General features: G+C 41.8%; 1 protein-coding gene across 1 annotated transcript; it reads left to right on the top strand.

Annotated features, from left to right (window-relative positions):
* Positions 1 to 2722: 2722 nt before the first annotated feature.
* On the top strand, positions 2723 to 11037 carry LOC139811928 (uncharacterized). Its single transcript, XM_071776449.1, has 3 exons — positions 2723 to 2736; positions 2806 to 3095; positions 7854 to 11037. The coding sequence occupies exons 2-3, from the start codon at positions 2877 to 2879 to the stop codon at positions 9219 to 9221; spliced, it is 1587 nt and encodes a 528-aa protein (XP_071632550.1). The 5' UTR covers positions 2723 to 2736; positions 2806 to 2876; the 3' UTR covers positions 9222 to 11037.
* The last annotated feature ends 11275 nt before the right edge of the window (positions 11038 to 22312 follow it).

Raw genomic sequence — 22312 nt, 5'->3', positions numbered from 1 at the left:
CAAGAAACAAATTTCAAGAAATCGTTAACATACTGAATACTGACAATTTAACGGCATTTGACCTATCTTATTTATGAAAAAGCTATTTGACTTTGTATTTAAAAACCGGATCAAACTTTTGTAATCACTAATACCTATAATGTATCTTGATTTTAAATCCTATCTTTATGTTCCTTACCTAAATATTTGCACATTATGGCCTATTAACAAGTTTCCGTGCCTTGCGTTATTGCAACTCGCGTCGAATGATTCGATCATTTTCATTTCCGCAAAAGCCATATTTATTTTTGATTCGATTGACGATATCATAAAATATTTTCAATGTACATTATTACGTACACTATATTTTATGTACAGTTTTACCGTTTTACGTCTTTACGGAATCCGATAATAAAAGTGAAGTGAAATAAAAGTTGCGTAACAATAGAAATGTAAAATTATAAATATAAAAACATAGTTAAGTATATGCATATAAGCGATCATCATTTTTCTCAATCTTTCAATTTTTAACATTACCTACATATTTTGTTCGGTAACTAAGTCATCAAAATTAAAATTCTATCGAAATATAGCTTTTATTTAAAAAGAACTTTAATTTTTTTGTTCATTTCTTAATTAAATTTCTGAAAGAAAGATTAGAATACGTTTGTTTGTTTGATATAAAATAACATGTACTTATTATCAAAGATATTTATTATTTAACTCTGAGAGACAAATATCGTGAAATGATGAAATCGCATGCACATTCGTCTCAAAAGAATTAAAATACTTTGGCATGACACGTTTTGAACATTTGTTGCCGCTGGTCGTTGCTCGCATGGATCGACGTGCCTATTTGTTTAATAGATTAAATAATCAAGAAGCATTGCTCTATGCAGACGTCAGACGTGATGCGTTCCTTCCGTACGAAGACGTACAGTTCTAGGGAACACGTCTAGTTGAAGTATTAGTGTACATTACGCGCAACGAGAATTGCCATTTTGTCGGCGAGGCACGAGGCGTAGCGACACGCCTCTCGCCAGCAAATTCCGTGCGAGGAAAGCGCTTCGATACGATTGGTTTATCTTCTCCCACCCTTTCTTCTCTACCTGGAAGGTTGGCGCGGTCACCGATCGAGAGAGATTAGGTTAGATCTCGTTAACTAGGAAAAGATCGATTCTGACAATGAGTTCTCTCTCGATGAACAGTATACAATTTTGCTAATGGTACTCAGAATCTCAGAAACCAGAAACGCGCCGCGCGCGTGGTTGAGTGAGACAGTGAGACAAAGAAAAAAGTGATACGATTTCACTAGTCAGACTTGAATCTTAAATATTTGAACCACGCGATAATAATCGATAATTATACATCACATTTATTTAAGACAAAACTTGACAATTGAAAGAAAAGTTTTTTTTTATGGCTGTACTATCAAAAATTAATCTTTATCCAACTCGAGTCTTTGCGAGTTGATATCTATGTAGGAAGTTCACTTTAAACGTAATTTCAAACGACAACGTCGCGTTTCATTGCAACATGTTATATTTGCGTAATGATACGTAACGACAAGAACGTTGTTGTTTTAGAAAGTTATAAAACAGACATACAGAGATCTTTACAACACACTCGTGAAATTTCTCGTTGAATCGTTAAAGGAATAAAAGAAATACAATTTATATTACCTCTATGTTTTTATTTTATTTTCCATTTCTTTTTTTGCGTTTAGTAGTCTCATATATACTCGTTTAAAAATACAATAACATTAAATAAAGAAATTTACTCCAGAATCCCCAAAGAGAGTTCCAAGCTCCGTTGCCCGGATGGGGTTATCAAACGTTTCGCTGTTCGAGGATTAGACTCGACAAAATTACACTATATAGTTTCAATCCTTGGAACGAAAGCACGCGGATCGATCCGCGCATTACGAAACGCGCGGAAGACAGAGTTCTCTCTCTTCGTTCTCCTCGCGCTGGCAACGTACCCAAACGTATACCCGGCTACTCGGCTACCTGGCTACTCGCGGCTACTCGATAACCCGGTGGCGTCCGGTGGTGACGCGAGGGCGGCCGCGGGTCGACGAAATTCGATCGGATTGGCCGACACTCGGCTATTCTCGTTCGTTCGAGGGAGGTGACTCGAAGCTCGAAAGCGGTATTCGCGATGGAGCCCCGCCTTTGGGAATCCACTCCAACAGATGAGGGACGGACTTCTCGAGACGCGACAAGTCCCCCGGGCACCGGGGTGGGAGAATCACCGCGCCATTGGACGGAGGTGGTTGCCGGTAGCGCGAGCGAGACCGCCGAGACCGGGCTCACCGGGTTCCAATGCCTCCAATCCGGGACACGGCGGAGCCGTGGGTTTTCGAGTAGGGGAAGCCCGTTGCGGGGGTGTGGGTATGGATCGGCCGCAGTATCCGCGGAGACGCGATCGCGGGTACTCGGTGTGTTTGGGCGTGCTCGGGGGGATCGAGGGTTCGATCAGCGAACGAGCGAACTCGTCGGAGTCGTCCGAGTCGGAACCGCCGCCGCGGCCGCGGACAGTGTCGAAAATCGTTCGGATTGTGATACCGTGAGACAGAGCGTGACACACAGCGTGACATAGGCGTGGGGTACACAGGGTCGAACCTCGCTCGCCTCGGCCGACCGCGGGCGCGGGTCCCCGTGGTTGGGCCCAATGGAAATTTCCGTCTTCGGTCGTGGCCGAGAGCAGCCTACCTCGTGCTCCAGCCGATTCTGCGCGAGGACACCAAGGATGCTGGTGCGTGGGTATCGGCGAACGTCGTGCAAAGCGTCGAGCGTTCGCTGCACGTAAGGGTGTCAGTTTTAGAGGAAGGAGAGAGGAGGGAGGAGGGAGACTGGTCTTCTCGGTATCGCTGATCTCGCTGCTCGACGTCGACGATGCCGCGGCCCTCGCGCGATACCTACGGTGATCAGAAACCGCCGTACTCCTACATATCGCTAACGGCGATGGCGATATGGTCGTCGAGGGACAAGATGCTGCCGCTCGCCGAGATTTACAAATTCATCGCCGATCGCTTCCCGTATTATAGGAAGGACACGCGACGATGGCAAAACTCCTTGAGGCACAACTTATCCTTCAACGATTGCTTTATCAAGGTTAGTCGGTCCATCCACGACTCCGCGGCAGCCGGCAGCTCTGGCTCCGAGCTCCGAGCTCCGATCGACGTCCAGCCGGAGATGAAACTTCTCGAGTCTCAATCGGCCCGCGGCCGAGCAATATCAAGTTGCCGGGCGGAACATTCCTTGTTCTTTCTATTAAATCTTCTTTCGAATAAAGTTACCAAATTGTAATAATTTGCGTAAGAGGTAACTTGACGAAACGTAAATATACCGAAGCCAAAGATCGCCAGGTCGATTAACGAGAATTAATGATTAACGGGGGATAATATTATTGTCTCATTTTCGTTGAGTTTTAACGAGTGCACTCGTAAAGTAATATCTTGAATCGCGGTCGTCGCCGACGAAGCGTGATGAAACGGATCTTTGATTGACGTGCGATGTGCCTTTTCAACGTGAATGTCCGGGCTCGCGAAGCGACGACGCAACGCGCAAGGTGCTTGGTCGTTGTATTATCGAGCCATCTGTTTCGCACCTGCCAACGTGTGCGACCGCGCGATCATCGTCATGGCGCGTACCGTTCATCCGCGCCGCGGTTCCTCAAAATTACAAAAGAACGCCGACGTGACGGGCCCCCTTTCGTCTGTTTCGCTCAAATCTTATATACAATTAGCTGTCACGGTAAAATCACTTTCAATCTTGCACGCCGCGTGTCACAGGGTGAGACAAACTTGACCACAATTATGGAGATAAAATATTTTGTACGAAAACTTTATCGCATCACAGAGCATCCTTGATGTACGATTCTTATGCACAAAATGTGCAAAATGTGCATTCAAAGCTTAAGTTTGTACTATTTTTCCCAACTTTCCGTGACGCTTGTTTACAATTTTATATCATAATCACAAAGAAAAATGTGTTAAATATCAAGAACAGGGCGATAACTAATTATACACAATGACCGATAATATGTCCACGTACTTTATGTACTTGCCACCAATATTCTTATTAACATAACACAGAATAATACATAATTTAGCTTTGTGATTCATACATCTATTTTCTGCACATATCGTTCAAGAATGTTTTTACTATGATGCTACGCTACGATGTTATAATGAACTAACGCAACGATAAATATTGTAGAATACAATCGATTGTTGAGACTCAACTCTCAACGTTGCTTGATGCAATTTGTGCAGCTTATTGTTAGACTTCTCAAGTCTCCTCAGACTATTGCTTAGATTGCCCTTAGTTGTACGCATGTATTAATTTTGTAATTATTATACTGTATAGTTATTTCATAGTGCATCTCTTGGAATCCATTAAAAATGTATATTATTTTAAACATCTGGGGAAACTTAAATATACATACACATATATTCAATTATAAGAATTATGTTTTTCACATGATTCAAACAATTCCGATTCCGCAACTTATTTATTTATTTATTTATCACTGCAACTTTCGGTTTTGCGCATACAAAAGTTTGGAGTGAGAATTATACATATAGTATATGTATGATCCATATTTCACCTTTCGCGAATATTCGAAAAATCCAGTCAAGTGAGTCAATTTAAAAATAAGATTGTAATTTGAGAGGTAACACGTTTCTCTTTACTAAAAACTTGTAATAAAAATTAAAATTCTATAAACATGATTAATATTCTATCAGTATATAGAACGGAAAAATGCAGAAAAGAATTTTTGTCCTTTCTTTTCTCTAAACATTCTATAGAAATAAGCATATATTGTCAGAAATTGAAAATAAAAATTTTAGTTTTAAATTAATCTATTTGAGTCAAGAACAATTTTAAAATAAAGAAGGAGAAAAGCGGGATAGAATATTTGTATCCTTTTCATTAGGAAAATTTTTTTACCCTGTATGGACTTCTGTTTGCACGAATAATAATTACCGTCGCTAGAAAGCGTGAAACTATAAGCGGAAACGATGGAAAGTAATAATGTCTCTGTGAGAAATTTTTGAGAAATTTTATGCCAGAAAAAGCGATAATCGTGGGTTAATTAAAAAACTGATATTATTTACATATAAATACAAGTAGATTAAAACAATTAACAGAGAAAAATTTACTTGTTTGCTTTTCTATGTATTCTTCGGTCAAAAGTAATCATTTTCGGTTTTTTACAAACGTACTCTTGTGTAACGTGATAATAAAATTACGTTTTTTTTATTGTCAAATCGACTTTATTCAGAATTGGAATAAAATACAAACGTATAGACGTTAAAAGTTGTAAAAAGATGTTCAATTAAATTTTCGGCATAAAATAGCTTCTATTAGCACGTAGTCAAGTATATTATAGATGAAAAACAATGGATTTCGTTTTAATAGCAAATAAAATCTAATTGTTAGTCTGATCGAGATAATGGACGTGCATCACAATTCTCATTAATTTTTTTAAGCAGCATAGGGCAAATTCATTTTTTTTTTAAGATAAAGTATAATAATTAAGATAAGGTAAAAAGATCAAGAACTGTATTTTGAATACATTGTCGAAATCACGATGACATTACATTGTAATTGCTGAGTAATTATAAGTTTAAATATTTTTATCTATTCTCTCTATGCAGTATAAATGTACAACTAATCCAAGTGTATTATTTCTACATAAGCGTCTTCAAAACGGCAAGAAATGTGTAAGAAGAGCTTCAATTAAAATATAACACACTTGGATTTGTGTATACAAGACAGAGAAAGTTTAAATAATTTCAATGGTTTAAAGATTTAAATGATTTAAGCATCCTGCAGCACAACTTTATTTTGTTTCACAAAATCACAAATGCAAAAGAAACTCGTTGTCGTGTACGGTATTTGAATTTTTCGAATTTGCTCCAACATTCAAAATGTAATCCCTTTTTCACCCCCCCCCCCCTCGCGAACGCAATTTGATAATTTAGCTCGCCGCCACGGTAACGATGGATGGAAAGAAATGACGCAAAAGACGCGAATGTGAACGCAGCTCGACCAATCTCGTCTACCTCTCGTCGAGGCGTGGTACTAATAATAGCGGCGGTAATATATTTCCCTTCGCGAGATCTGTCCGGCAGCAGGTTATGCCTTTCCGATCGAATTAACTCAACCGATCGGCAGATAATCGTTTCGCGTTATTAAATGTAAAACCTGTTCGTTCCTGGCAAGTAATGGCTCGCCTGGCTCTCTACAGCTCATCAATCGCCGCTAAGACTGCGTCTTATATCGGCCATCGTCGAGGAGACGCGGTGGACGGTGCTAGGCGCCTTTCCACTACGACTATGCGATACGCGATACCGAGAGGGGAAAAACAGGGGCTACTCACCTGAGTGACTGAGTGTGCAATACGAGCGTGCTTTACGAGAATCGCGTAATTACCTCGGACTGCTCGGACATCGTTGCCAGCGTCGGCAACGCGACGCGACGCAGCGACGACTGGCGTCTTCGGCATCTTCCTTCTCGATCGTTCATCGAGATATCAATTAAGGCGCGACTCGACTCTACTCTATACAAACGCTCTACGCGTATTCATCAGAGTGAATTCCGAAGTAGCGCAGACCTAGTTTCAGACCGATTCTGAGTTTTCCAATAGACGCGAACTGAATTGACTGAACTTTCCGTTCCTACAACCTACTCTCGTCAACGTTCTCGTCACGGATTCGATAAACAAATGTCCGACGTCTTCCAAATCTATCGTGTCCGCGATATCTATCGTGATCCGCCCGTCAAGATCGTTTCTTCCAACTTTTCGTTTATTTGTTTAATGTTTAATTTAATATCGCATAGGTTACGCCTATATTTCATTTATATTAGTCTTGTAAATTTTATTTTTTATATGAACAGCTGCAGCTGTTAACTTGCAACTAAGGCTGTCAGACTAAAGGTTATCAGTTTTTTAAATTACGATACACAAATATCTAGATATGATATATGTAATATATGTAATACTCTATATGTAATCTATATGTACTCTATATGTAAAATCTTTATTTATAGAAAGGAAGATATTTATGACATTTCATGGCCCAAAAGTGCAAATTCGATGCAATGTCAATTTCGTTCATTTTTCGTTGGAAACACGAAGCGAAAAGTTCGCCAAAAATAAATGTTTAAACTCGAGACTGACATAGAATCGATACGATATCCATGTAGTTTGTTATCTATCATCAGTGACAGACAGCTACGTGTTATCTACTATTATAGATATGGATCGATATGGATCGAGCTGCCATTCGATTGTTTATGTATTAGCGAACTTTTCAAAAATTTCTCACAAAGCTTCTAATGTCAATTTTTTGACTGCTTGAAGAATTAACGATAAATTAACTAATTCTGTTAAATCGGTTTTCTTGTAAAGTATTTCTGACACGGTTTAAAACTACAGTTTTAATATAAAAGCGCAATATCAATGTAGATAATAGATGGCGGTGACGACTGTTATTAGTCATTTATTTTAAGCAATAGATATCGTTGATGTGATCGTAGTTTATCGAGCAAAAATTTCAAGAGGATTATCTATACGATAGTTATCTTCTAGCAATCTAGAAAATAAGATTGCCCAATTCTATTCAAACGTATATAGATATAAGATACTTGATTTTCTCGAAACGATATACATACATAAAATATGTGGGAGTCAATCGGTGCGGAAGAACTCTGTCATGGAACACTTTGATTCAAATATGACTGCAGGTGATATTTTTCACCGATGCTACCATTATTTTTCTTTTAAATCGAATATATTTCACACCTGGTCTTGTGATTCGATACTGTCGCAACTTGATAAACCTGATAACCCGATTTCAGGTACCGCGCGGTCCACATCGGCCGGGAAAGGGAGCCTATTGGGCATTGCATCCCGCCGCATTGTCCATGTTCGAGAACGGTTCGCTCCTCCGACGACGAAAACGCTTTAAGCTGCACAAGCCGGACAAGGAGCTGCTCAAGTCCGAGCTGCAGGCGCTCGCCTCGGCGATGCCGCCGCCGTTGCCACCTCCACCGCCGCCGCCGCCGCCGCCACAGCCGCAGCCGCAGCCGCATCCGCATCCGCATCCGGAACCAGTCGTGTCGACCGGCGGAATCGTCGACGCGAGCGCGACGTGTCCCAGCAACGGTCTTAGCCTGGCGAATCTCCATCGCTTGCGGGACGACCTGCTTCGATGGGAGATACAGGAGAGGCGAATGATGGTCGCGACTGCCTCGAACCACGGCGACTTCGTCGGCGCGGCTGGCTTCGGCCGGTTCGACGGTGGTACCGCCGGCCTGCCAGCTGGACCAACCGCGCCGGAAGCCGTCACCGCCGGCTACTATCTACTATCACCCGAAGTGAGACAGAGACTCGCGGGTGGTGCTACCGACGGCGGTAACGAGATTCTGAGGACGTACGAGGCCGCCGCGTTGCTGCACTCCGCCGCTTCCTGGAACTTCCCTGGCTTTCCGGCGGTTTCACCGTCGTACGCGGTGACGCAGCTGCCATATATCCAGCAGACTACGGCCAGCAGGCAGGCCATCCATCCGTCGCGGGAGATGCGGGACGAGCGCCGTTTGTCGAGCGACCGCGCGCTGGAGAACGGACCACCAGTGATCGCCGCTACGACCGGCAGAGAAAGCGAGACGGTCTTCACGGGTGAGAATACTTACGAGATCACGGGCTACACCCGCGACAAACTCACCGAGGAGGAGCCACTCTCGTCGTCCTCGTCCTCGTCCTCGTCGTCTAGAATAAATCTCTATCGAAACGCCGTCCTGACCACCGCTTCATCGCCGCCGACTTCGCCCACCTCGCCGAATTCGCTCGCGTCCAAATCGTCCTATCGTCACCTGTCGCCAATATCGAGTCTGGCGGTCGAGGTGGAGCGAACTCAGTTGCCCTCCAATCGTGAGGAGGGCCAGGTTGTTCTGACCGCGGCGAACACCGAAAAGAGGGTTAAGAAACCGTTCACTATCGAGAATATCATTGCGCCCGACAACAACGAGGGTAGCGCCGACGGTGGTAGTGGTGGTGGTGGTGTTGGTGTTGGTGTTGGTACTGGTGACGAAGAAACTTCAAGGTTGACTGACGAGCCGATCGCGAAAAAGTCCTCGCTCCTCGTGCCGAGGCCGCTCTACGCCGGGTACTCAATGTCGATCGCAACTACGGGTGTTCAGAGGCCGTCTTACGGCACCGCCACTTGAACTCTGTTCGTTGATCGACTTCTTATCGAAGGGATTAGCCGAACGACGCGAGAGTCCATGATGCGTCTTGAAGACGTCTAAAAGATGTTTTCTCAGAGATTCCAAGCGTGCTTTCGACACCTCTATCGTGTCACCCGGATGTATCTGTGTGTGTGTGTGGTGTATGTGTGTGCGTGCAGTCTGCGTACATACTCCACCTTCACTTATCTAATATTCTGCGGAAAATGAGAGAGATTGGTCCGCGTTACCGTTTACACTGTTTACAGCTATGCTCAAATCGGAGCACAACATTCGTATATACACGCACGAAGCAGAAAGTCCCGGTTAACGTTAGAGACGTATGAAGAATTCCAATCAGATTCCGTTAGATAAGCGAAGGTGTAATATGTATTTGTGAGAATGCATCTCCGCGAGAAGAGATCCGCAGAATTTCTTCGGTTCCGTAGAATTGCTATTTACTATTGACGTCTCAAAATCGACACTGTTTTATTCGACGGCAACGCGACGAAATTCAAACGAGACGATCGCGCGAGTGTTTTTTGACTCGACCGCGACGCGATTGAATGGACATACGTGCTGCGATCTTTTGTCCAATTTACCGTGAATCGACGCGATGCAAATATAAGGAGGCATCGTAGACAATGTTAGTTCCTCGTTTCGTAAAGGCCGTCCTCCTCGGGAGGTCTTTGTTTGCTGATATTGGTTTTCGTCTCGCGCGCCGCGAGAGTCGCTTGGTCTCTAAACTTACGAACTGTCCGCGAACAGTTAGCTAGAGTTATTCGTAATTTACGGTTGTCGTACGAGCGTAAAGGTGATCGATTATTGTTAACCGCGAATACCCCGAATCGGCAGTAGCGCGCGACGTTGTGCACAAAGATAAAGTAACACGTATCGCTCCAAGTCGCGTCGCGGCTTTCGCCTATGTAATTAACTAATTAGATGATCTCTAAACGATTAGGCACAAGCGCGGGCGCGAGCACAGCTATACCGATGTTAGGTTTAGCACATAAAATTAACATTATATGAAGCTAACTTTGAGATTCATGTATGTATAAATATGAATTTCAAAGTCGGTTTTATACCGTGTAACTATTTAATTGGCATATTTTATACAAAAGGAACAAAAAGTGCCGGTTTTAATTATCACCAATTCAAAAAATCTACAAAATTCTTGCGCGCGTTTTGAGAATATTTATATAGGAAAAACTACGCGCTATTAATTTTTTTATAATAATCCACGAAACCACGAGCGAACAACGAACGTACATTGCTCACATATTTATTCATCTGTCTTTTTGTAAAAATGTAAATATATTTATAGGTTAATATAATTAACTTATTAATAATTAAATTTTAAGCAAACCAACCGGTTTGTAAAGTAGATTAAGATTTACATCGTAAATTATTTTTATAACATGAACCTCTAGCAAACATTCTCTCTCTTCTCTTTAACAAAATTCTTTAAAAAATCTATATACAATTTTACTTTCACGAAATATAGACACGAAGGTACTTAATATTCCTTTTCTATAGAAAATGTCCAATTATAATAATAGTCTCGATAATAATTCTGTAAAATTTGAAACTGCATTATTATCCAGATTTTCGTGGAATACCACCAAATGCGTTTCCTTGCGTAATGTACCGTTGAATAAATTATAAGCCTTCTCTCTTAAGAGACTGCTCGTTACATTCGTGCATTGTCGCATCCATCTATATTCTGTACTCGTACTCGCTCGAGCAAAAACGATTTGTAAATGTAGAAACGATTCGTAGCGAAATAAATTATTGTATATACGTAGAATAACGATATAAATACGAGTGGTTTTTTTTTCTAATTCTTACCCTCTATATTGTACCCTTTTCCGTTATTGGCGAAGAGTTGCCGATTTGTATCTTTCATATGACTGGAGTAAATTTATAAATTTTAATCTCTTTAATGAATTTCATAGGTGTATGTGTGTATTCTCAAGATAATTTCCTTAAGTTGCTTATCTATACATTAATTTCGTTCTCATATACTTTACACGGGAATCGTTTTTCTTACAGCACAATGGATTTTTCAAGTCGACTAAAACTAAAAGAAAAATTTCCCCTAGTGTAAAATGTGACGGTTTCGGCTTGAAATGATTCAGTTGGAAGTAACATTGTTATATTACTCCGATTACTCGTTATACTTGAAATATGTTACCGATATAAGTCATGTTTGGTGGGCGCTCGCCGGGAACACATGGACGAAGAGGCGTGTGTTTGTCAATTAAGTGGAAAAACGTGTTGATTTCACGCATGGCTCGGGATTACGGGCACAATGGAGATTGTTTAAAAGCGCTTTGTTGTCGGGAATGGGAAGCGCGGACCACCATGCCGCGTCGAACCGTGGCCGCGACCCATCCCGACTTTTTTTCTTTAACGTACCGGTTGCCTTTCTGCGCTCTCTTTCCATGGGAGTCCGTGTAGCGTGCGTAATAAAAAGGATTATCCGTAATTTCTGCCTCTAATGGAGACGGGGAAGATTTAATAAGGACTACCTCAGCGAGTCACGCTCGTTGGTGGGTCTCGTTGCGTTCTGCGATACATCTAACATAAAAAGAGTAAGACAGAAAATGCGAAGAAGTATAATAATTTTTGAGAGATCGGCTCTTCTATCGTATCGTGTAAATCTGTAAATGATCACTAAATATTATAAAAGCTAGAAACTATAAATGTTTTACATACCTATATTTATGCATGTGTTTTGTGCGTACGTCTTTCGGATAAATTCAATTAAATAAAATTTGAAAACTTTTATCAAAGAAGATTTGCAACAAACACTGATTTAATTTAAATAAAAGATGATACATGATATATCATTCTTTGAATATAAATAATATAATATAAAGAATGATATAAATAAATCACACACATTTATCAATGTGTGTGATATTATTGTATACGCTCGCTGTTTCCTATATTCTTTTGAGCCTACAAATATCTAATAAGCTTAAATTATTCTAGAAAGACTATTAAATAATTAATTTAGATCAAATTGCAACGAAACTGATCAGAAAAAGAGTCGGCTATCCCGATTCCAGAATAACCAGACTGAAAGCAAAATAAGTCGATATCGAAAATGTACGATTATACGAGATCGCGACCGGCAACCGTTATGAGCGGCTAAATAATGGAGACACGATAGAGCATCATTATTACTTTTCCTTTGAGAACGATTTATGGACAAAGCAGTCGCGATAGTATTCAACAGCGGCGCATCGACCTCGGTATGATCAATCGTTACGCTCTACAAATACGCGAATTGATTATCGTTAATAAAGCTCGTTAAAGGTAGTGCTCGGCAAATAAGTCGGTAGGTATAGCCCCTCGTCTATAGAGGTCACCTGAACTAGCGGTAGTTCGGTTTACGTCTTTACGTCAACTATAGCAGTTCGATATTTAGCGTGTACTAACCATCATGTACACGTCGTAAAATATTTAGATGAAAACTTTGCGCGATGCAGCGATGGTGTGAACAATACCTATTTCTTCAACTTGCATGCTCTTTTCAGGCAAGATTAAAGTAACTTACAATTAGAAATATAAAATTATAATAGCTAGGATGAGACGAATTTAAATCAGAACTTAAAAGAATACAGAGTCAAAAAATTAAACCAGTTCTTTCAAAGCAATTCTTGGACATTATTTCTCTCAAACATTTTTGTTAAAGGAACAATAGATATAATTCTTGTTAAAGTTGTAGATAATAAATATATCTGCATAATTTTGTGCTTGCTTCACTTATTCATATAGATAAATATATGCTAGATAAATTAAAAAAAAGAGTACGCAAATTTTAAAAAATAAAAAAAAATTAATGCTGAAAATCAGTCAATTACCCGATTAGATTAGTAGTAGATTGTGAATGCGCGTTTGCGCTCGTGTCATTATTTGTGCCATTATAACGCGGTCCAAAAGCAAGGACTTAACAAGGCTTCGAGTAAATTCATACGAAGAAAAACAACGAAGCCAAACAGCGACGTACGTGCCGACCACGAGATGGAAAGAGACAATCGGAATTACCTTTCTCTACCTTTAGTCTTCTCGTTCCCTTCGCTCTTTTTCACTTCTTACTCTCCTCCTATACCTTGCAATCTGTTCGTCTTTTATTGAAAGCAACGTGGCCCTGCTACGTGATTCGGTGATAATACTCGATACAATACACTGTGCAAATCGACGAAACCTACTCGTTACTAGGCAAACATTCCGGTTAGGAAGCAGGGTAAAGGCTACTCTAAACAACGCGACTCGTAGTCCTAGTGATATGGCCTTTGAGTTAACGCTTATCTCACAGATGAAACCGGTACAGCAGACTGCACTTGATATTGTTACCCCAAATAGTTAATGATACAAAAGGTTTGCGGGGATCAATCCGGTATCAATATATGTCCTTAAATGTAATACCAGTCCTGTGACACAATCACGAAGAAAAAAATAATTTTATGTGTAAAAGTAAATAAAAAATATAAAGTAAAACCTTTTAATCTTTTAAGTGAGACTTCTTCTTTTTTAAGAAAAGCGATTTTGAAAATTGTGAATTAGTAATATTTTCGCGCTTATTTCAATTTAAATAATTTTCGACAGTCCTGTATATGGGTACGGGTACATCGCCATATTTCAACATTTAAATAAACTGTAACCTATAATTAGTTAGTTTAACAAGCTAATTTAAACACAAATCTACCGGTGAGCTAAATATAGCCCTGAGTACATCTGATATTGACCTCAAGATTATTTGATATCGTTTGAAACAGCCTTAAACTGCTGCGTGCCGAAATTCTATGCCCGACGTACATGTATATGTCGGACCTCGGATCCGCATTGTACGCGAAGAGTTCGTTGCGCTTTCGCGTTTGCGAGTAAACAAAAGGCGCAACGGAAGCGACGGAAACCTCAAATGATTTGACGGAGAAGGAGAATTCGGTTAATTTCGCCGCGGCACGCCACGGCCAACCTCTCGATCTTTTGTAGCGTAACGCGAGTATCCTTGCGAGTACATTCTCTCGCGGGGCCGGGCCCGGGTTTCTTCCACTTGGAACTCACGAGAAAACTTCCCTCGTAAAACACGACAACTAACGTTTAATTCTATTCTGTACAGATTTGATTCGACCCATTTTTATATTTCAAGTATAATCATTTGAATGTCTCTCTTAAAATTTTTACCTTTACATTTTTCTTAATTATTTACCATTTCTCTAAAGATACAGTATACATAAAGAGAGCATGATAAAGAGAGAAGCGAATGTGTTTAATTTTTTCAATGACAAGTATGACAAGTGATAAATAATTTGAAGCAAAGTTAATACGTACAATTGAATATAGCATATAAAAAAATTTATAAAACTCACAATTTAATTTTTAGAGGCGGCATAAGTTACATAAATAGATCTATAGATCTGAAAAATTTCGGTATATACTTATCATTAGTCAACGTGACATTTTAAATAGTAACTTTATATTGTATTATACGTAAATCCTTGAATGTTAATATCACACAGCTCGAGGCTCGAATAGGTAAGCGACCACCACGTCGTTCGATGCGATAAAATTGGCTTCCGGAGCCGTCTCGTTTGACGGTTCCCCGTCAGAGAAACGGTTTGCCGAAGTCAACGTCTAGGAAATGTGTAGGAAACAGCGAGGAGAGCTCCCGCTGCCGGGTTTTCGGTGAGATGTGCATCGAGGATCGAGGATTGAGGATCGAGGATCGAGGCGTCGGGCGAGGAAGCCGCCTCTAGGCCGCGCTTCGGCCAGAAAGATGTGCGAGAGAGCCTCGGAGGTAGAAGACAAAGATGAAAAGATGAAAGGCATCCCGCCTTCAGCCACCGCCAGCGCGGCGCGTTGCTTCTGCCGCCTTCTTCGTTGCTGCTTCTCGCGCTCGCGCGGTGTCTGGTCATCAACACCTGAATCCCAAGAGCATTTCTCCTCTCTCGGTTCCTCGCGCGCTATCCTCTCTCCTTCTCCCTCCCTCCCCCCTCTCTCTCTCTCTCCTCCTCTCTTCTCTCTCTCTCGTTCTTTCGCTCCCTCTTTCTCCGTGCCTCTCTTTGTTCCTCGGCCGCGTTCGCGCCCATTTCGTTCCCTCGGCCGCCGCGCCGCCGCGTCTAGCCTTAAGGTACTCCAACTCCAGGGCCAGTTTCTCTCTACCTCTATTCGGGCCTCCTTCGCCCCCTCGACACCCTCGAAACGTTCCATCTCTCACGTACACACACACACACCTACGTATCCGATGTACACACGCACGCCCCGCTCTCCCTTCCTCGCATTCTCTCTCTCTCTTTCTCTTTCTTTCTGTAACTAACGCGGCGTAATCTAGGCCCGACTGATGGATGGAATTCCTCACCGAGAGGTGCCTCCGCCGCAAAATCGAACCAGAAAAAATTGCCGACGGACCGAATGCTTTAACGCCGCTTTTGTTGTCCGCTCCGCTCCGCGCCGCGTTCCGATCCGAGCTAAAAGGGCTAACCGCTTCGGCGCTCGCGGCCAAATTTCGCGACGAATTCGAAACGGTACGATGCGGTGTAAAGGGGGAACAGGTGAGAGATCGTGGTAAAAGTCGAAGTAAAAATCGATACCGAGCCGTGCGTCGTCCCGCGTTTCGATGAAAACTACGATGAAGAAAGACACCCGTTGAACGGTAACGTTGAAGAAGTAATGGCTTTTTAGACACACGCATATTCGGGGGTGCGCGAGTATATGCGTGTGCGTATGTGCGTGTGTATGTATGCGAGCGTGCAGCCGAAGCGAACGCGCCCGAAGGCACACCTGTGACCATGCAGAGCCACGCTGTCTGGAAGTCTCTCGGTCGCCCATTCTCGTTTCGGCGTAGCCCCTTTTACCTTTACCGAGGCTCATCCGAAAAAAGGACCGAGCGAGAGATAGGCGAGAGAACCTCGGAGCGCGGACTGCGCGGAGCGGCTCGAAGGAGAGAGGGTTTATTAATATTGTGTGATCGCCGCGCCGTTCGCTCTGGGGCCCCCATGGAGAGTGTCTACATGAGAGTAGCATATTTTATATCGCCGAAAACACGTCGAGTGTTGACTCGGTTCGACTATATGTGACGCGTCGTCCGTCGAACAATATCAGCGCGTCGTGTCTGGGTTAACTACCGGCCTACCGGCATAGCCCACTATGAGATTTAGACCGTTTGTGTTATTGTATGGTCAGGTCGAGATATTTATGATCACTCTTTGACGCAACGATACAGAATGTAATATGTCAATGTATATTCCGTATATTATGTGTGTCGTACATACAGTTAGGACATTTTAAGTACAAATATAATAAGACATTATTGTATACTGGTGCGGTTATTTTCTTCTTTCCATTGTATACATATAGATAATACTATTATAATTTTACTCAAGCTTGTATTTTTTATTTTATATTTATTAATTTATTTTTGCTATTTCAATTTATAATTTGTTTTTATCTCATTTCGATTGTCCTTGCTTAACAAAAATTCTCATTTGCTCTCAGCATTCTCATATCACATATGCCCCTATTCATAATATTTTATTTAAAAATAAGAAAAATGTAGATTTATTACTTACAATACTGACATTTCATCTAGGGCACGAGTCTTTAGTGTTTAATGCGATTCACCCTTCGATCCTCTCTCTATTCACACGCTCGTTCGTGCTTATACGACGTTTTGTATGTACATCGCGTTCTTTATTATACATATAATGGATACATATAGAGAGAGTTGGGATGTCATGCTACCAGAGCAAGCGTTTGACAGACTGATGTCAGATAAAATATTTATGTTTTAACTCTTTGTTTATCGCATGGATCCATTACGTTAACATGTACATATCTACGTATATATTTGTGCAATCAATTATATTAATTATAAGAATAAAATTTTGCAATTTTATATCCTACACGTAATTGGCGATTTTACTTTTAATAACATCTTTTCTAGTAAAAATTAGTATTTGATTCTCTTCTTTAGCGAAAATATCAAAGAATATTTCAAAATATTGTTTATCATAAAATTCTAATACGTAATATTAAATTTTTGTAACATAAGATTGTAACATCAAATTAAAATTTTATCAATATAAAATGGCACTAGCTATAAGAGGGGCTTGTAATCTATTTGCTTTAAAATTTAGTAACTTTGAAAATTAGTTTTCAAAGATCTTCCCTAAAAAAATCTTTTTTCAATCATTCGTAATTCTGCAACTATCAATACCAGTGACACGGTCATGTGGCCATGGGACATTTTATATTAAAGGGTCATGATATACTGCACATTTACAATTTTCTCAATTATATTCGTACGTTATAAATACAAATATCACATAGCTACAATTATAAAATTAACAAATACATAAAAGAAATTTCTCATAAAGCTGTCTTTTCGACACTAAGATGTAATAAGGGTTTATTATAAAAAATGTAAAATTTTTACTGTTACATTTTTAATGTAAGTAAAATAAAAAATATTTTACTTTAAAACAAACAAATATTAAAATTTGTCCGTCGTGTTATACGAATACGTGTTACATGAACCTATGACTATCATGGGGATCTGCTATAATACATTTTACAGATAGTAGAAGAAACCAAAAGAAATTTGTTCCCGTACTATTTGCAGGTACTTAAATCTACATTATGCACGGGCACTTATTATTATCGTTGAAAACAGATTTCTTGCATTTTTCTCTTTCTTTGGTTGGTCCGCGCGTTATTGCCTTCCATGCAAATAGTCGTCAACTCGCGGCTCGCCGCTACTGGTTTCTTTCATCATCCTGCAAGATTGAGCCACTTTTGGCTCGATTCCCGTCGCCCCGTCGCGTATATCGCGAATGCGTCGTTCGTAGAGCGCACCGAGCGAAAGGTCAGGATAGGTAGATAGGACATCGAAGCGTACACGGAGGCGGGAGCACAAGAGCTGCTCGCGGTTTGGTTGGCCGAATGCGAATCATACCAAATGTCGGAAGAAAGGCGGCGCACGCTCGGGCTCGCGCTCGCACTCGAATGCGGTTGGATTATCCGGGAAAATTCTCGCTCGCTCACTCGCTTGTCGTCGTAAAGTCGACAATGTTGCTCGCGTACCGATTGTCATCGGGTTACCCGGAGCGCCGGAGCCCCCGGATCCCGGACTGGCCGGACTCCGGACTCCGCGGAGGAGCATCGAGCGTCGCACGCGCGCGCGTTTGTTGGGGTTTACGGAATCGCTCTCGTCCCTACTCGCTCCCGCACCCCTTCTCGCGACAGTCCGCAGAAGGGCTGCTTGGGGTTGAAACGATTACGCCCTACACATGTTCGGGGTTAATGGTACGCGAATATTACATTCGCATTTGAAACACTCCCGACAATAAGGGTGCAGAGAGCACCGTAGTGCTTTGGCACTGGTATGGGAAATCTCGGCCGGCGACGGCGAACGGGGGATGAGGGAGCGACGGAGTCGACTGTGATCTATCGCGCGCGCTGGAACCGCTGGAACTTAACGAGCCGATACATTACGTCGTACAATATCTTATAATAGGGAAGAGAAGATGGCGACCCGACTACGTCGCGTCGCGTCGCGTCGCGTCGCGCGTCGACGTCCTCGGTTTATCTTGTCGTGGCTCACGACGCGCGCATCACAACGCGATAGCGAAGGAGAACTTGGCCTAACGACGATCGTAGGTAATCGTAGAAAATGATAGAATTTTTTCGAGAAAAAAATACACATATCCATCTCATCTCACACTTCGCAAAAAGATTCCCTGTAATAAAAGCACTCAAGCGTATTGCGCTGCTTAACAATTGCTGATTGTTTTGTTAACTCTTCGGAAAATTTATGTTTAAAAGTCTCATACATCCATTTGAAGAACACGATGAGAGGATATAATATAGATATAATAGATATAATATATAGAAATTTTTTTCTCTATCATGATATTTAGAATTATAAACATTAAAAAAATATAAACTTCTCCTTTTTTTGAGTTTATTAAAAACGCGAAGCACCGAGTTTAGCAACGAAGTATAATAAGAATAAAATGAGATAGAGCTAGGTAGAATAATATGACTTCAATTGTTTTATAATATTCATGTTAGAGCGACATGTTCTAGATAGAACGGAGATAGAACGAAACGGTGCTAATAAATTCAATCTAGTGTAAACATGGGGCGGAGAATATAATTCTGACGACAAAGTGAACGAAAAATGAAAGAAAATGCGAGAAAGAATGCGAAGGAAGGAAGATGTGAAACGATTTAATAGAAAAATGTAACAAAATTCGGATATAGAACAAATTGATTACTGTCTTAGTTAGTCAACGATATATATCCTTGTTACAGCCATCGTGTCGATTTCGCTAAGAATGTGAACTGACAATGAGAGCGGCGGAATAATTACGAGGTAGTAGCGCGAGAACCCGGAACGGAACGCGTCCTCGCGATGTTTCCGCGGCATTTCCTTACGTATTATACGTATATTATATATAGGTAGCGCAGCAGCGAGCGTAACGATCCCGATAACAGCGCTCGTTAATCGTCCCATCCATCGTGCTTTAATTATACATCCGTGACGGATGTTCGTTCGCAAGTAGGCCCGCCGGGCTCGGCCGAGGCTATAAACTCCAATGCTATAAACTAATATTTCGCAGCGCCGCGCATCGTTTCCTGGACGATTTCCTGTGCCTTTCCCTTGCCAATGAGCGTACTCCGCGAAAGAGCGCTCTTCCTGGCCGTCGTGGAACAAAATTACCGTAACAACGTAGTCGACGTAGGCGGAGACGATCTCGGTAAGCGAATATAGTAGCCTACTTTAACCGCTTATTTTTTTTCCCGTTCCGCTCGTACGCGAACGGCGAGACGAATTCGACGAACCCGTATAGTTTACGATAAAGCAGTCGTTTCGAATCAAATTTTAGAGTACTGATAGAATATGTATACAATAGAATAGGTGTACGTTAACGCGCGAGAATTCATGAAAGGACTACGCTATGTAAAAGGCACACAGTGGCACAAGTGCATATATCAATTCAAAGAAAGGAATGTACATGTTGTGCAGGGCATGATGTTGGCGATAGTTGAACTTTTCGTTCCAAATCAATCGATAATCACGTGAATACGAGTATTTCTTGTGAGAGAAAGAAATTTATTTTCTTCTCGACATAGTTGTTATTCAGAATGATTCAGAACGATCCGCGATCGTGTGAATAATCGTTTAAAGCAAGTTGCGCAATGAAAAACATTTGTTGAAATATTCTCCGGTCAGTTCGAAATGGGATGCTTTTGTCCAGCGGAATCTTCGCGAGCACGAGGTGCGAGGCGCGAGGCACGAGGGTGCGAGAGCACACGATATGTTTTGCCAGCGCGTTCACCATCGTGTCGAATCAGCAGCGCGAGGGCTGGAATCGACAATACAACAGCATACAGGACGATATATACAGCGCGCGTGTATTACGGTGGGGAGAAACAGAGTCCATTATATTCGAATTACGAGCGCGCTTCGGGGTGACATTGTACGGATTGCACCTCGCGTCTGTCTCTCCCCTTTCAACGTAAGGGAAACAAGGGGGCGCGTACACCTCTCGCGTCGCCCTCGGAACTCGGAACGCCCGTAACAAATCGGCCAATGAATCGAGCGGTTATATTTAAAATAAATCGTCCGTAGCCTGCTATTCGTCATCGATCGCCCGCAACGGTTTACGACGGCGAGAATGATCGAGGGACGTTTCGTCGTCTGGCGTTTGTTAACATCGTTAATCGAGGCTCGAGATATCTCGAGGTCCTGAGCGCAACGTGATTCAGAGATGCCTTAACGCTCTTATTATAGATGTGCGTAAACAACGGCAAAATAGCGATATCGAGTGCGTTGAAACGCATTTTGTAAAATTTTTTTCATTACGGACCTATTCGAAATCCCCAGCGAAAACGCGATTTTACGATTACTTTGTATCCAACAGGAATATCACTTGTACTTTCAGTCAATCGCAAATTTATTCCAAAATTAATTAGTTTCGTCCCCCGTTACGCGATATAAAACGAGCTATATGAGGAAATCCCCGTTCATATTTCGTTCGTATTTCGATCGGAACCAACGCGACGTTTCGCTTATCGACGATATTAACGATTGCAAGTTTTTTTTATTGTTTTATTGTTTCAGAAATTATATGTGTGAATAACCATTATAGAATAAGAGCTGAAAAACTGGAGCGTTCGAATATAAATACCTTCCCAATCATTAAAGATTATGAACGGCGTTTATATAAAGCCTCTATCTCTCGTTTTTCTTCCTCTACGACCTACGCACAGTCTGCATTTTGCGCTCAGATATGTTTTATATCATTTCATTGTTTTTTCCACAATTAAATATGAATATCGGCAATATTTGAGATATTCTTTAAAAGGAAGTACGAATGCAGAAATCTTAAACAGATTTACTTTTCAATGCATTCTCGGGTAGAAGTAGAAAGGAAGTGTTCAAGTAGGAAAGCTTATCGTGATATTTCAACAACTTTCGCGCCTTAACTATATTAATTTGTCGATTATGCAATTCACTAATTTATTTGGATCTTTCATGCGTGAGAATAAGGGTTATTATATTTAGTAAATAATTCGCCATTGTAAGGCACACAGAGGAGAAACTTGCACGTACACCCTGCGCGTATATGCGGCGGTGGCGGCGGTTGCGGCGGCGGTGGCGGCGCGCGGCATTAGCGAAACGTACATACGAGCTTGCAAACCGCGACGGAAACCTACAGCGTACACAAAGAGCGCATTAGCCCTGGCCATAAAATAAAATAGCTAGCACCCATTCCCCTATTCTCTCCGTTTACGGGGCTATGGGGAATCCAGCGTGAAGCTCGCGCGCGCAGGCTCGTTCCCTAATGCGCCGACTTATTTACACGCACACGCGTACACGCACACGCCATATCCAAATCTATGAGCACGAGCACGAGCAACCATAAACGAGTTATGTAACGTGTGTTCTCCTGCCGTGCGCGCGTTGCGCGTTGCACGGCAGTACACATACCTATAACCGAGAGCCGGCCATTATTACCAGGCCGCGTCGAGCCGCTCCGCGACCGCTCCGCTCCGCACCGCACCGCACCGCACCG

Source organism: Temnothorax longispinosus, chromosome 4 (genome assembly GCF_030848805.1).
Source record: "Temnothorax longispinosus isolate EJ_2023e chromosome 4, Tlon_JGU_v1, whole genome shotgun sequence".
Lineage (NCBI taxonomy): Eukaryota > Metazoa > Arthropoda > Insecta > Hymenoptera > Formicidae > Temnothorax > Temnothorax longispinosus.
This window is presented reverse-complemented; position numbering and strand designations above follow the sequence as displayed.

What these genes read in the sequence shown, in the direction of transcription:
- LOC139811928 (XM_071776449.1), top strand. Translation starts at nt 2,877, where the DNA reads ATGCCGCGGCCCTCGCGCGATACCTACGGTGATCAGAAACCGCCGTAC. An exon ending in TCAACGATTGCTTTATCAAG is followed by an intron (nt 3,096 to 7,853) that starts GTTAGTCGGTCC and finishes ACCCGATTTCAG; the next exon opens with GTACCGCGCGGTCCACATCG.